Genomic DNA, 17374 nt, shown 5'->3' with positions numbered 1-17374 from the left:
GAAAGGAGAGTAAGAAACAAGCTAACTTTGTACGTGCACAATCAATGCCATCCAATGGGAGTTTAAAGATTGGTTCGGGAAGTGGAGATGAAGAAAACAAGAATCAGATGGATTCTGGAGCTGATGAAGATGAGGATACAAAGTTAGCACGGCTATTGCAGGAAGAAGAGTATTGGAAATCTAGGAAGCAGAAGAAAAACCCCAGATCAGCCTCTGGTTCTAACAAATTTTATATCAAAATTAATGAAGATGAGATTGCCAACGATTACCCTCTCCCTGCTTATTATAAAACTTCTCTTCAAGAAACAGATGAATTTATAGTTTTTGATAATGAGTATGATGTGTATGACATTGAAGATCTTCCTAAAAGCATGCTGCATAATTGGGCTCTGTACAACTCTGATTCTAGATTGATTTCCTTGGAACTTCTTCCTATGAAACCTTGCTCAGAGATCGATGTTACAATCTTTGGATCAGGTAAAATGACTTCAGATGATGGAAGTGGGTTCCATCTCGATACTGAGGCCGGCCAATCTTCTAGTGCTTCTGGAGCACAGGTTACTGATGGAATTCCAATCTATCTGAGTGCCATAAAGGAATGGATGATTGAATTTGGATCGTCTATGGTTTTCATATCCATCCGAACAGATATGGCCTGGTAAGTACCTCTTCTCTATAATAGAAATGCTATTTGTAATTTTTTTCTGCGTGTTTAGAATATTTAGGTTTGAAATGTTGATTTTTCTTTGAAAAATGAAGGCCAGATTCATCTGTGCTTGATTTCTTTCAGGTATAGACTTGGGAAACCATCAAAGCAGTACAGTCCTTGGTATGACACAGTATTGAAAACTGCACGGCTTGGTATAAGCATTATCGGATTATTGAAGGAGCAGAGCCGTGTATCACGACTTTCCTTTGCAGATGTCATAAAGAAAGTATCTGAGTATGCTCAAGAGCATCAGTCATACATTTCTTCTGATCCGTTGGCTGTAGAGAGGTATGTTGTTGTCCATGGACAGATCATTCTGCAACTATTTGCTGAATTTCCAGACGACAAGATCAGGAAGTGTCCTTTTGTGACCGGCCTTATGAACAAAATGGAAGCACGTCACCATACTAAATGGTTAATGAAGAAGAAGAAAGTGTTGCCAAGGAGTGAGCCAAATTTGAATCCTAGGGCAGCAGCGGATCCTGTTGTATCCAAAAGGAAAGCTATGCAAGCTACAACAACCAAGCTGATAAATAGAATATGGGGAGAGTATTACTCAAACCACTTGCCAGAGGATTCGAAAGAGGGAACTGCCAGTGAATCAAAGGATGATGATGAAGCAGAGGAACAAGAACAGGAACAGGAAGAGAATGAAGACGAGGAAGCTGAAGAGGAGACAGTACTATTGGAAGAAACCCAAAAGCCGCGCTCAGTTTCGAAACAATCGAAAGCAGTTTCTGATGGTGGAGATATTAGATGGGAAGGTGGCCCTGAAGGAAAGACCAGTTCTGGATGCCTTCTTTATAAGAAGGCAATTATTCATGGCGAAGTTGTTTCCGTGGGAATATCTGTGTCGGTGGAAGTTGATGAATCAGATGAACTTCCTGACATATATTATGTTGAATATATGTTTGAATCAAAGAACGGGAGAAAAATGTTTCACGGTAGAATGATGCAGCATGGTTGTCAGACTGTTCTTGGAAACACGGCTAACGAGAGAGAGGTGTTTTTGACTAACGAGTGCAAGGATGTAGCACTGCAGGATGTTAAGCGGACAAATGTTGCAAGCATCCGAAAAGTTCCTTGGGGGCATCAATATCGAAAGGATAATCTTGTTGCTGATAAACTTGACCGTGCAAGAGCAGAAGAAAGAAAAAAGAAAGGACTACCTATTGAATATTACTGTAAAAGCTTGTACTGGCCCGAACGAGGTGCTTTCTTCAGCCTTCCGTTTGATACATTGGGTCTAGGGTCTGGCGTTTGTCACTCTTGCAAATTAGAGGAAGCCGAAAAGGAGAAGGACACTTTCAAAGTAAATTCGTCTAAGTCTAGTTTTGTATTGGAGGGAACCCAATATTTTCTCAACGACTATGTTTATGTCAGTCCTTTTGAATTTGAGGAAATGATAGAGCAGGGAACTCATAAGAGTGGGAGGAATGTAGGGTTGAAAGCTTATGTTGTTTGCCAAGTGCTCGAGATCATTGCCAAAAAGGAAGTAAAACAAGCTGAGATGAAATCTACGGAGCTCAAAGTCAGAAGATTCTTCCGACCGGAAGATGTATCAGATGAGAAGGCGTACTGCTCTGATGTACAAGAGGTAAAAGCTACATAAAAGTTAACTAAATCAACATGCACAAAAATCATCTGTAATGCAAGTTTTAAATTAATTTTTTTCATACCAAAGTCATTGGTGCTTGATCTTATTGACTTTACATGTGATTTGATTTTTGTGTTTTGTATTATCTTTAGACTGTTTGTTCTGTTTTGCATATGTTGTCTCCGTGTAAGTGTTTATTATTATTGACTCAGATGTCATGATATATGATTTTAGGTGTATTACAGTGATGAAACATGTACAATCTCTGTACAATCCGTTGAAGGTAAATGTGAAGTCAGGAAAAAGAATGACATCCTTGAAGGAAGTGCTCCCAGAATCTTTCAAAATGTCTTTTTCTGCGAGCTCTTGTATGATCCTGCCACTGGCTCACTCAAGAAGGTAGTATATTATTAACCCTTTTATTATAACTGTATAATAATGTGCTTGCTAATCCTCAGATAAATCTAAAAAAACATTGGCATTTTATGATATATGAAGTTTTTATGCTTTTTATCTTCAAATTTTAAATCCGTGTATTCTACATAGATATCTTTGCTGCCATTAATTTTTCAATTAAACTTCAATCAGATATTTTATTTTAGTATAGTTTAGTGTTAATTAAATTATTAGGTTATTGTTATTGTTGATATTTTGGGGAAGGAAAATATCAATATTCTAAATATTAGGATATTTTCATGATATCAATTCAACATTTTGATGCAAGTATAAAGGTCATATATGATTTTCAAAGAATAACAATTTTATTTTTCATTTGTTTCACAGTTGCCAGCTCATATCAAAGTAAAATATTCTAGTGGACATACAGCTGATGCTGTGGCTAGAAAGAAAAAGGGAAAATGCAAAGAGGGAGATAGCATTTCAGATCCTGATCTTGAAACAAAAACATCAAATGAAAAACGTTTAGCAACCTTGGACATTTTTGCAGGTTGTGGTGGTTTATCAGAAGGGTTGCACCAGTCGGGTAAGCGTAACTACAATTTTTATTATAGAAGATTGAAACACGATTGTCTATATGTGCTATATCTATGTATATAATGTAACTTATGTGATACTGCTTTCATGCTTCAGGGGTTTCATCAACTAAATGGGCTATTGAGTATGAAGAACCAGCTGGGAATGCGTTTAAAGCTAATCATCCTGAAGCGTTGGTGTTTATTAACAATTGCAATGTTATTCTTAGGTAAATGATCCCAGAGAAAATATTCCAGTCAGTGTTGTCAATCACAGATTGTGGAAAGTCCTCTAAAGCCACTATTTGACAACATGTTGTACTAAATAGTGTATTGCAAAACACTAGTGATTTGTTCAAATTCTGTTATCCTATAGCGCTATTGCATTGCTATAGTCGCTATTTAACAACACTGATTCTAGTCCACAAGGTTGAATAGATTGGAACCCATTTAAGTGACTCTTAAATGATTGTAATGCAGAGCTATAATGGAGAAATGTGGGGACATAGATGATTGCATCTCAACAACTGATGCTGCAGAATTGGCCTCTTCACTTGATGAGAAGGATTTAAGTAATTTACCCTTGCCTGGCCAAGTTGATTTCATTAATGGAGGACCTCCATGCCAGGTTTGTGTAACTCTTGGCTTTGTTTGCCTTTTTCTGATATTGATACTTTGCCGTGATGATTGAATAATTTGTTGTTGCAGGGTTTCTCTGGGATGAATAGATTCAACACAAGCACTTGGAGTAAGGTCCAGTGTGAGATGATATTAGCATTCTTATCCTTTGCTGATTATTTTCGGCCGAGGTATTTCCTGTTGGAGAATGTGAGGAACTTTGTGTCTTTTAATAAAGGACAGACATTCCGTTTAGCTTTGGCTTCACTTCTTGAGATGGGTTATCAGGTAAAATTGCATAACTGTCTTTTTTCCTCAAGTTATTTCACTTTGGAGTTAAATTGAATCTTAACAAATGCTGATTTTCTTGTTCAAAAGGTGAGGTTTGGTATCCTTGAGGCTGGAGCTTTTGGGGTTTCACAGTCAAGAAAAAGAGCATTTATTTGGGCTGCCTCGCCGGAGGACGTACTTCCTGAGTGGCCAGAACCAATGCATGTCTTTTCTGCCCCTGAGTTGAAAATAAAATTGTCGGAAAATGTCCAGTATGCTGCTGTCCGCAGTACCGCAAATGGTGCCCCGTTACGGGCAATAACTGTTCGGGATACCATTGGTGATCTCCCAGCTGTTGGCAATGGAGCCTCTAGGACAAACATGGAGGTATGTAAAATAGGAAAGACATATGTTATCTATTATGAAGTACAAATACCGACACGAACACCAAACACCGGCACATATTCACTGGTCGTAAGTTAAGAAAATGGAAGGGATTGAACGTAAAAACATGTATCAGTGTTGTGTCGGTGTTAGACATTATAGTGTTTGATGCCAGACATACTTTCAATCCAAGGTATCTGTGCTACATAGGTTATCTTATCCTTCTAACCTTGAAATAATTTGAGTTACCTCTATACTCAAGTGACTTGGCTTTATGCTCGCAGTATCAAAGCGATCCCAACTCATGGTTTCAAAAGAAGATTCGAGGCAACATGGCTGTCTTGACTGATCATATATCAAAGGAGATGAATGAGTTGAACTTGATTCGATGTCAGAGAATTCCTAAGAGACCAGGTTGTGATTGGCGCGATCTTCCAGATGAAAAGGTAAATTTCAATCTTTGTGAATTTTAGCATGACCATTTTTTTTGTGTGGTTAATAATCTAATGAGTGTTATCTAATGTATAATGCAGATTAAATTGTCTACTGGACAAGTTGTTGATTTGATACCATGGTGCTTGCCAAACACAGCTAAGAGACATAATCAATGGAAGGGACTCTTTGGTAGGTTGGATTGGCAAGGAAATTTCCCAACTTCCATTACCGATCCTCAACCAATGGGGAAAGTTGGAATGTGCTTCCACCCTGACCAAGATAGAATTCTTACTGTTCGTGAATGTGCCCGATCTCAAGTAAGTGCTTATACCAGTAGAGAAGATCATTTTTCATTATGTCAGTCATGAGAACGAAGATGAACCATAAATATCTACTTCTAAGAGACGCCGTTTGTGACAGTTGGTGTTTTAAACATTTTTCAAATTCATATTTGAATTTCCCTTTAATTTGGTATCATCTTTAACTTACAGTTATATTATTTGAACATTAAAATAGAGATATTGTATGTGACACTTTATATGTTTATCTATATCTTTCTCTTGACTTTGACAACTTACACACATTTCAAAGTACACAAAAACCAAAGAACATCGTATTTGACATAAAAAATCTGATGTTCAAAAACCATTTATGAACTTATCATGTTTTTCATCCATAAATGCAGGGCTTCCCAGATTGCTATCAATTTTATGGTAACATCATACACAAGCACAGGCAGATTGGTAATGCTGTTCCTCCTCCTTTGGCATTTGCATTAGGGAGAAAACTCAAAGAAGCAGTGGATAATAAAAGTAGCTCCAATTAGATGAAGTGCTCTTATGATATGAAACATTAAATAACTATACGTAGTCACCATAACATTGCAAATTCTTATCTTTCAGGGGATTTTTTAGAATCGACCTACCTTTGTATATAGAGTTGTTGTCTTGGCCATTTATCCAAGCCTAATCAATTCCTTGTTTTAAAGGATTGACGAATGGATGGTAATGCTATAAAACTCATTTTCTATCAACTTGGATTTTTTTGGGATTAGGTGATATTTTGGATCTTACATTGAATATTACCTCCCAATGTATAGTTAAATTTGACAATGAATCCTATCTTGCTTTTATCATCATCATTATTATCACTGGTGTCATCGTTATCATCGTCATCATTGTCTCCATCCAATTTCTGAAGTATTTAAGTAGGTGAAAATTGTCTTAGTGCTTTTTTTATTCTGCTGTTATAAAAATTGAATATGAATAAATTGATTTTGTAAAATTAATTTTAGTTAAAATTTAGTTGAATTTTAAGTGATTTATGTGTAGATGTATTTATATTTTAACATTTAAGTTCAATAGTTATAAATTCTAGTTTTACACTAAAATCAATTTTGGAGACAATTATATTTGAGTTTTATGCGTTAAAAATCTATTTATAGATGTAATATTTGGATTTTTAACACCCACAAATTTAACTTTTCTTTATGCTATATTTGAAGCTTTTTTATAATTGATATATATATATATATAATTTTTTTTAAAGTTTAAGTTTTAAGACGTCATATTGTATTTTTCTACATCCCAAAATCTAGATTTTTTATTTACTTTTTTAATTAATCAATGTTAATTTTGTTAGTAATTATCACTATTATCTTAGATGTGAGGTTTGAATTCCCAACCTCTATATTACTTATTGCCTTAACTCTCCATCCCAGCAAATCATCCTTACATCCCTCAATTTTTATTTATTTTAAATTTGAATTTTGAACATTTGGTGTAACTTAAATTTCTAAACGTTATATTTGAATTTTCTATGTGCAGAAACCAGTGTCATTTTCTTTTCTTTGTGAACATAATACATGCTATATTTCTCTTTTTGATAGCCGTTTCAATCATGTCTTCTATATCTTAACTATAGCAGGAAGTGTAGTGTAATCATGAAGTTGTTTTGACTAGCCCATTTTTTTCATAAGTTGGTTTATTTTTATATTTTGTCTTAAAATATATGCAATGCATTGAAAAGTTTATATATTTCATCTAAAAACGTTAATTTTCTTTAACTTCATTTTTGTTTATAATATTTGAGACCAAATGGAGTATTTAGCTAACCCAAATAAATTTATTTGTAAAAAATTAATAGAAACAAAATAATTTAAAATTTATTACTTGATTGATAATTTTGTTCATTATATTTAAAACTAAACTAAGACATGATAATAGGGGAACATGCTCCCCTTAAGTCATTAACAAAAGTTAACACTAGCAAGAACAGAGTCTTACATAATCGTAGAAAAATCTCCATCATGACCAAACAAAGCCAAAATGTTTGCACAAGAGTCTGTTTCACATAAGTATTTTCAAAAATTAATAAATAAATTATTAATATTTTATTTAATAAATATAGAAAATTTCTTTAGGAGAATTAATAACATTTCCAAATATATTTTTTTTTATATTTTTCAAAAAAATAAAATAATACATTTCAACTGTTCTACAACAACATCAATAATTCATGTAAAATTTTTCATCTTTTAGTTGAAGAAGAAAATAGTATGTATACTACTACTCCAATAATTCATGTTAGCAATATGTTCACGACTTGATTTCTCAATTTATAACTAATATTTCTATGTGGCCAATGTGCTCACTTTTTGTCTTGTAATTTTTCAATTTATAATTAATATTTCTCTCATCTCTACCATCTTCGTTAGCCAATTTATTTGTAGTAAGAAGATTATTTAATTTATATTTTATCGGTTGATAGCAAAAGTTAAGATGAATGTTTTACTGTGATATTTTCTAGATTGAAAATTATCAATCCAAATAAATAATGATTCCGCTAAAAATTGAAAATTAAAACTTTTTTTTGAGACTTTTTTGTATATGTGAAAAGTAAAATATTTTTTTATAATATATTATTGAACCTTTATACCTTATAAAAGTTAGAGTAAAAAAATATTTTTTGACTAGATATAAAGCAAGGCTTTACGTGTCTCTCACTTAGGCCGGCTCTAAACCAACCTAGGAGGTGGATAATAGATATGATAAATCATACCGACAACATAAACATAATCGATTTTAAGAGTGATATGAGTTAGAGGCATATCTTTCGCCATACAAATGTCCAAGAGGATACCCCAAATTTTAGCAAGGAGGACATTTCTAGTTTCAAGCTTCTTGATAAAACCATTCAAGAAATGATCATCCTGATTTCTTATGAGATTGTCGCAAGTCGTAGACTTGCAAAAGTAGGAACCATTTGTATTAATCTTCACAAAATATGGTGGAGGCTTCATCCAGTGACTTGAACGCAAACGAGTTCCCTCCTTCTCATGTAAGACTAGTACCAAGCGTAGTTTCCCTAGAAAAGACCAACTTATTACGATCCTTTCAGAGAGTCCAACCGAAACCCCAAAGAACATAGCCCAGTTGATGTCGCTAGCCCCAATGTTACTTGTAGTAATGTTCCAATCCAACCAAGAATGAGTACTTAAGTTAAATAATTTAGTCCAATTGTCTTATTTGGGCCAGCCACCATTTGTCAAGAAAACTTATAAATGTATGTCCAATTCAACATACAAAGACTTCTAATACCTAGACCCCCTATTTCTTAGGCCTACAAATCTTCTCCCAAGAACCTAGATGACACTTGCGATGCTGATTTGTAGACCCTATATGAAATCCCTACAAAAAATTTCAGCCTCGTCATACACATAAACAAAGATATTTTCAGTTTGCATGACATAATCTAGGATGCAAGATAGAGATGGCTGAGCTTAAGTAATCTGACCTGCAAAAGAGAGATTATTAGTTTTCCAACTAGATAAATTTGTACGCAATTTTTCATGAATAAAAGTATAAGAGTTTCAAGAAATTCTTTGATGAATCATAGGAGCACCCAAATAAAACTAGAGGTAGGGGCACCATTCTAGTTTTGTTGGCAATGGCAATGAAAATCGTAAAAAAACTCATAAATAAAATGTACTATTGGTTTCTTACAAATAAGTTAATTGTTTATATTGAAAAAGACATTACTAGTCTACTTAATACAACATCAATTATAGATGACTTTGAATATTTAAAGCGTTATCGAACTCAACTTATTTAAATAACTAATGGAAATTATTTTTTCTTTTGTGCTGCTTTAATTTAGATTTTAAATAAAAACAAATTATTGTGATTTTTTATTTTTTGTTTATTTCTTAATTTTCAGAAAATGATCAAGTTGCTTGGTGAGCTACTTTGGTCGTTGGGCGACCAACCCTAAAAGCTAACCAATTTGAATGTTGCTTTGTTTCAGAAACTGCAAAATTAGGATTCGATGTTGGCATACAAAATGTAGACATGTACATTATATTAGGAATATAATGGTTGTGGTTTCACATCAAAATAATATTTTTAGCTCAAGTTATGACACAATTATTGAGTATATATAGGTCACACAAAAAAGTTAAGAAAAAAATGTTACTTTTATCATGAATTTAGATATAGAAGATGAGGCTTTAACATATAAGTTCTAGATAATTGTCTTAGATTTGAATATTTTTATTTGAGAATTTGATATTTTGTTGGAGATGAAGATCAAAGTTTTTTTTTTTTTTGAAGATGTGAAGGAAGTATAACATTTCTTTTGTTAAAAAAAATAACATTATTATTTTATCCCAAATACCAAGAGTTTTAATAAAAAAGAGTCGTTGGGACATATTAATTCAATGAGAACTTATTTATTTTTGGGAACTTTTACAAACTAAAAAATATAACAAATATTTATTAACATGATCCTTATTTATTTTACGTTTGAGGAATATTGCTTATTGTTTATAGAAAATTTAAAATAGTTTTTCTTTAAAATTAAAAAAAAAAGTTTTATCACGTTAGTTTCTATTATCTATTATAATAATTAAAACAAAACTAAAAAAAAAAAATTCATCTATGCCACATCCTCCAATATTTGCCAACTCACTGAAATTATGATATGACGCATTCCAAATTCATAATTATGATGTGACACATTCCAAATTAATCTTCTATTTAATTATCTTTTGTTTTTTCAATATATAATGCAAACTTTTTCACTTGTCCAAGTACAATTATTTCATACATTATATAATTTCAGATTTAATTTATCACTCAATGACTTATTAATACACTTAAAAAACTATAATTACTCATAAAACTTTCATTTAAATAACTCATAAAAAAAATACAAATTATCCAATATCTTCAAATCATCACAACGCAAATTCAACTAAATACACACATCAAGATCTATATATGTCACATTATGTGTGACATAGACACTATTAGTTCACAGATACTTAAATAATATTGTTTTTTCTATTGTCAATTATTGTTCAAGATCATATATCAATATTATTACATACAAAATGAGTTTTTTTTTTTCCTTTGTTGAATGTGTCTCCCATAACATTTTTTCTTTTTATAATTAAAAAAAACAAAGCATATTTTAAACAAAAAAAAATGAATAATATTAAATATTTGTAAATGAAGAACTTCTAACTATATCATTATTGAGTCGAAACTTTTTATGTCTTAAACATTCACAAACTTTTCTTACCTATAATTTTTTTCAACCACTCTTAAAGTTTCTTGACCGTGTCAAATAATTATTTGAACAATTCCAAGACACATAAGAATGAATTATTTTAATATTTTGAATTTAACAAACTATCACTCACAAATAAATATTATAATATATAACAAAACACACAATACTATTTAGTGCATGCTTATATCGATAGTGAGATTGACAAAATTATAATGAACATATAAAATTGAAAAAAGTACATAAATTTATAAATATAATGTTTCAAAACTAAAATAAATTATATAAAATGAAGAAATATTATACCTAAATGTATAACTTTAACAATAAAGAAATACATAACTATTTAGCAAATATATTATTAGAATAACCACTTCAATGAAATTAAAAAGATTGAATAAACCAATTCCACATTTAAATATATTTTACATGAATTGTATTAGTCAACAATGTTTAACTTTTTCTTTTGTACTAAAACAAATCTAACTTACATATAATTATTAAAAATCTATGTCTTAAACATTCACAAACTTTTCTTGCCTACAATTTTTTTCAACCACCGTTGAAGTTTCTTGACTGTGTCAAGTAATTATTTGAAAAATTCAAAGGCACACACGAATGAATTGTTTCAATATTTTGAATTTAACAAACTATCACAAAATTTAAACATAAATTTGAACATATAAAATTAAAAATGTGAAAAAGTACATAAATTTATAAATCTAATGTTTCAAAACTAATATAAATTATATAAAATGAAGAAATATTGTAGCTAAATATATAATTTTAACAATAAAGAAATACATAACTATTTAACAAATATATTATTAGAACAACCACTTCAATGGAATCCAAAAGCTTGAATAAACCAATTCCACATTTAAATATATTTTACATAAATTGTATTAGTCAACAATATTTTAATTTTTTATTTTTTTATTTTTGTACTAAAGCAAACCTAACTTATATATAATTATTCAAAAATATATTTACCTTTAAGTACATAAACACTTGAATATATTTTACTGTAAAACAAAATTAACATAATTTTTAAATTATATATTATTGTTATTTTATACTTACTAATATATTAAATTCTACTGCACAACTCGGGGATTAATATCTAGTTATTACTAATGAAAGTACATTTGGAGGAAATGGGGAGAAGAGTTTTCAGCTGACATGCTTCACTCTCACTCTACTTCAGACGCAACATATAATATATTAGCATTTCATTTGGCACTTGGTGGCAACTTCCAAACCACTAGCAACCTTCAAAGATGAACAAATTTAACTAAGTTTCAAATGAAGCATCGAAATAACCACAAAGTAGGAAGAAAAAAAACATTCACTTAACAATCCTAACCATATCACAAAGTGACACAAATCACACAAAAAACAAAAATCGACATTTCCATAGTAGTCTAAATTACAAAATAGACATGGATATGAACTATGAAGTACATACATCTTTGAGGTTAGATTTAATCGTTGTGTCTGACATGCATCATTTTGACACTCATACGACACCTCAAATAAGTGTCCCAAAAATATAACTTGTTTTTCTTCACTTCAATACACCTTAGACCCCTTAGACACATCTCATGCGCAACTACATAGATTAAAGACGTGTCAAAGGAATGATGATTAATGATGGAGGTTAAAAGCATTAAATTTAGTTACAGCATGTTTATTTTTTCCAAAAGTTGATGCATCAATGAAGGTGAAAAACTATCTTATATGTATCAGTGTCAGCGTCCTACAAGATCTAAACTCTAAGCTGTGTTCCTCACAACAATTTCATGACCTTTCTAACTCTCAATACTTCTCTTTAACACATATTCTACTCATTACACATCAATTTAAGCCATTCAACCTTAAGTTTAGTATTCTAAATCATTTAAGCTTTGTAATATTATAATTATTATGCAAAAGTATAAGTATTCAAAATAAATTTTTTTAAGTTACTTGATATGTGAACAATAGTTTAGTTTATGACAGAACCACAAGGATACATGTATGAAATCATCAGGTGGATATATAGTGATTATTTTGCAATAAAAGATAAAGGCAGGGTTACTCCACATGTAAGTGAGTATATTAGGTGGTTGAACTATAACATGCATCTCATCCACAAGCCTCAAATCATATGAGATTCTCCCAAATTTGCACAAACCATAAATAAAAGAATTGTAAGTTACCACATCAAAAATGAATTTTTTACATTGCATTTCTTCAAAGAGATTCACAGCTTCGTCCACCATTTTAATATTACAAAATCCATTAATCATGATACTATAGCTTTGAATGTCAGGAGTCATTTCCCTTTGGACCATTATGTTGAATATACTATTGTCTATGTACGTGTAAATATATGTTTCGTGTCTTATGTCTATGTTAGTATTTGTATTCCATAGCTTGTCACTTAAATATGTAGATACTAGATACTATAACTAATAGATGTTTCCTTGGAGAGAAATGCACTTGTGTTAGTAGTGGGAAATTTCTTCATAAAACTTGTTGAAGATAAACAGACTAACCCCTATCTATAAGGATATTAAACTTATAATCCTAAATAAATAGCGAAATCAGGAAAAATAATAATTATAAATTTATAATAACTAAGTAATTTGAAAACTAATCTAACAAGATAATTTAAGATACTCTAAGATTAGAAACAGATCCTACGAGAGAAACTAAGATACTCCAACATTATATTAGATATTCTAAGATGATATCTTAATTTCTAACACTTCTTGAAGCACATGTGCAGGTTTGGGCAGGCCCTCTCAGTTATAACAAGTTAGCAATGGTCTTATGGAATAGGAGTTCATCGAAAGCAAGAGTGACTGCATCATGGACAAACCTAGGTCTGGAACCAGGAACTTCAGTTAATTTGACTTATTTTGTTCTTTACAATCCCATGAATTCATAGCATTAAGATACCTATAATGTTTAGAGTTTTTGACTATTTATATTGAAATTTGCAACATTCAACACAATAATCAGTTTCGTGAGATATATCTGCTGAATTAGACTCACATCCTGGTAAGATATATGTCCTGAGTCCGAACCAAGTTCTCGATATATTTAGACAGAAAAGGAGACAAACAACAGAAGACAGGACTACCACAAATGCATTGGCAATCATTCGAGGTTCCGTAAAAGGAAACAGAAATCAATTGGAAATTTATTTGTCAATAGGAAATGCAGAAACAAATGAATATAATTATATCTCTAATATGCTTCTCATTGTAATCTATACAATGAGGAACATTTGATCTCAATACGATACACCTTCCAAATTATAAATACTGTGAATCTAAATGATGTTCATTTAACATTTAACCCATTTAAAGGATAAGGGATAAACAAAACAGTTGAAAAAAGGAACTATAAATACTAGTATTGAGAATTTTACAATCAGTATTCACAATGTTCTACTTCTCTAACTAACTAACCCTTTTCCCCTAAATATTATGGACCTTGCTTTTAGGCCTAAACAAGCTAATTTATATCCATAATCCCCATCAGATTTTACATGTATTCTGCCTTTGTATTTGTAAAGATTCCAAAGCAGTATATCAGGAATGGCAGCAATGAATCAAAAAGAATAGTTACAACAACACTAATACAGTTAACCATCAAGATATTGAAATGAATATTGATTTTCTCTGCACTAATCACAACAAGACTATCTGATTCATCCTCTTGGTCTCAATGGATATGAAATTTTTATCATATAGTTAACCATCATGATATTTACTATTGTTGAAGGTATTGGCTATGCAATACTGTTAATGAAAAAAAAATAAAAACCTAACACTCATAAGACAACAATAATTTTAATATTCTACAAATTTCTCTCAAGTTGGAACTACCGATCTACCAATTTGTGAATTATAAACACACTTAACAAAATTGATTGAAATGAGAAAATAATGTTGAAACATTGATTCAAAATAATAAAGTTTAAATAGAAAAATATCTCACCTAGTTTCTGTCTTAAAGAAGACCTCTCACAATCATTTCCCGAAGAAGTTTCTCCGCTTTTTCATTTTCATATTTTTCAAAGAGGGAATGAATAACTATTTCATAAGTTAAAGCATCTGGAATGCAGCCATTGTCTTTCATTTTTGAAAACAAATCCAACGCTTCGTGCAACAAGCCCTTGTTACAAAACCCTTGTATCATAATGGTATATGTATAGACATCTAGATTGTAGCCTTTGACCAAAAGATCTTCAAAAATCTTTTGGGAATCCTTTATTCGTCAACTTTTACACAATCCATTGAGAAGAATATTATACGTGCACATATTTGGTTGAATACCCAAGTCTTTAAATTTTTTCAATAATGCAACTGCCTTATCATCATCATTGCTTTTGCATAAAGCATCCAATATAGAATTGTAAGTATATATATTAGGTGGTAGGCCCCTATCATGCATATCAATGACAAGCTCCATAGCATATGTAATTCTCCCCGATTTGCACAATCCATCAATGAGGGAACTGTAAGTTACCACATCAGGAACAAAGAAATTCTCTTGACAACCATTTCAGAATATAAATCACAAGCATCAGAAACAAGTTTATCTTTGCACATACTATCAATAATCGTGCTGTACATTACCACATTAGGTTGAACCAATTTCCCATCAACTCGTCTCAGCAACTCTAGAGCTGCTCTTGTTTCTCCAACTTTACATAACCCGTTGATCAAAGTCCCGTAACTAACTTGATTCAAATGAAATCCTTGTGCTACCACCTTGTCATGAAAGTGCAATGCTTTATGAACCTCGCCTTTGAGACAAAAACCCTTGATGAGTGTATTCAAAGTTATTGTATTTGGGTGATAACCCCTTTTGAGAATCTTTGAGAAAACAGAGAAAGCAAAAGTGATATGACCTAATTGGCAAAAACAATTGATTAAGAGACTGCAAGTTACAAAGTCAGGGTTAATTCCCCTAATTTCCATTTGTTGAAAAAGGGAAATAGCAATTGAGTAATGCTTAGCTTTCACAATGGAACCTAAAATCTTGCCAAATTCAATGGGTGGTGGGGTAGGATTCTTACGGAGCAAAGAATTGAACAATGAAATGGAATTGTCAAGATGAGGATTATTGAATTGAGGGAATAGGGTTGAAGCTGAGAAGCAAAAGGAGGGAATGAAATTAAAAGGAAGAAACTTTTTGGGAATGAAAAGAGAAACAAACCTTGACCTAGTTGAAAACAAAAACATTGTTTGTTGTGGTTGCAGTGGCTGCGATAAACAAAACCTTCGAATTTTCATGTTTGTATGTTATATATTAACTGTCCAACAGAGCTTATATAGAACTTAAGATCGAACTCTCGTTTAAAGAATCACTTTTTTAATATGTGAAATAAAAGTTGGTTCCAGTATTTTTTATACATTGGTTTTACAACTTTTGAAGAATATATATATTTTAGATTTAATTGTAGATTTAGTCCTTTTATTTATACTGATTCATAAAATTAATTTTTTTATTTTAAAAGTCGATAATTTTGATCATTTTTTCTAATTTTTTAATTAAAAAATGATGACTTGAAATATTTTAAATAATATAACATATGATACGATGATATAGAGTGATTAACACCTATGAAATTGAAATAATTGAAATAGTAAAAATTTAAATTTCAAATTCAGAAATTTTTATATTTTTAATTAAATGAATGACATATGAATTATTAATGCGTCTAAAATGTTCTATATCATAAAATTGTATGTTACATCATTTAAAATATATTAAATCGTCATTTTTTTAGTTTAAAAATCTGATCGAGAGACCAAAACTGTCGATTTTTAAAATAGAAAGACTAATTCCGTGAATCAATGTAAATATAAGGACAAAAAATACAACTAAATCTATATTTTACTAAATAAAAGAGTGAAGGGTAAAAACATAATCTGTTAATATTACTTCTGTTGCATTGATAGGTCATGACTTAAAATAAATAATTAAATTTAATTTGAAAATAGTTTAATAATTTAATATCTTTTTTATAAAAAAATTTAAAATTTATTTTTCTAAAAAAAAAATCAAAATTTATTTTCGAAAAAAAAAATTAAATCATTTTCTTTTTATAAATTCAAAAACATTTTTTCCTAAAGAATTTTCAACTTTTCTTTTTTGAAAGATAATCGAAACTTTTCTCTTTGAAATTTTTTTATATCTAAGCCGCAGTACTCCATTTTTATCATAGATCTCAATTGCAATTGTTGCACCACGAGTTCTTGGGGACATAATGTGACTTAAATAAGCGCAAAAAAAATAACATTGCATCAAGTTTTGGACCAAAATTTTGTTTGAGAGATCAAAATAGGGGAAAAATAAAATGGGAGGATTATTTTCGTGATTCACCTAAAATAGGAAACCAAAACTGCAATTAAGCCAAAAATTTATTCAAAATATTAAATTGATTTATATTTATAAACCGATTTTCAAAATCGATTCAAAACTAGACTGAACTTGATTTGAAAGTGGTTTTCAAGAACTACACTAAACAAGTTCAGTTCTTACACTATGAATACTCTTAATTGCAAATAGTGAAGTAACAATGTCGATTTACAAGGAAGGGGGTTTGAATTGTAAATGTACCTTTTAAATTCCTGTTAAAAACTTAAGAAAATAACCCAAGATTGATCTTGGTTATGAAAACAGAAAAACGGAGAACGTTCTTGGTTTTTATCAAAAACAGAGAACGTTCCTTGATTAGTTTAAAACAAAAGTCCTTTCTGGAGATTTGTTTTGATCTTTCTGGAGATTTGATGATCAATCTGGAGTTCCTGTTTT

General features: G+C 30.8%; 1 protein-coding gene and 1 pseudogene across 1 annotated transcript in view; one reads left to right on the top strand and one right to left on the bottom strand.

Moving 5' to 3' along the window:
- The window catches only part of LOC101510217 (DNA (cytosine-5)-methyltransferase 1-like), a 9602-nt gene extending 3480 nt beyond the window's left edge, over positions 1 to 6122 (top strand). The window contains exons 2-12 of the mRNA XM_027337430.2: positions 1 to 658; positions 791 to 2306; positions 2541 to 2705; positions 3090 to 3288; positions 3396 to 3507; positions 3758 to 3905; positions 3986 to 4183; positions 4274 to 4552; positions 4834 to 4995; positions 5083 to 5301; positions 5670 to 6122. The exon at positions 1 to 658 is cut by the window's left edge and continues 906 nt beyond it. Coding sequence (XP_027193231.1) covers positions 1 to 658; positions 791 to 2306; positions 2541 to 2705; positions 3090 to 3288; positions 3396 to 3507; positions 3758 to 3905; positions 3986 to 4183; positions 4274 to 4552; positions 4834 to 4995; positions 5083 to 5301; positions 5670 to 5810 — 3797 coding nt within the window. The 3' untranslated portion in view covers positions 5811 to 6122. The remainder of the gene's footprint in view (positions 659 to 790; positions 2307 to 2540; positions 2706 to 3089; positions 3289 to 3395; positions 3508 to 3757; positions 3906 to 3985; positions 4184 to 4273; positions 4553 to 4833; positions 4996 to 5082; positions 5302 to 5669) is intronic.
- Positions 6123 to 11606: 5484 nt separating this feature from the next.
- On the bottom strand, positions 11607 to 15877 carry LOC101509576 (uncharacterized; annotated as a pseudogene).
- Positions 15878 to 17374: the final 1497 nt, after the last annotated feature.

The sequence above is a fragment of the Cicer arietinum genome, chromosome 8, assembly GCF_000331145.2.
Source record: "Cicer arietinum cultivar CDC Frontier isolate Library 1 chromosome 8, Cicar.CDCFrontier_v2.0, whole genome shotgun sequence".
Lineage (NCBI taxonomy): Eukaryota > Viridiplantae > Streptophyta > Magnoliopsida > Fabales > Fabaceae > Cicer > Cicer arietinum.
The sequence above is the reverse complement of the archived record's forward strand: the minus strand, read 5'-3'. Positions and strand labels throughout refer to the sequence as shown.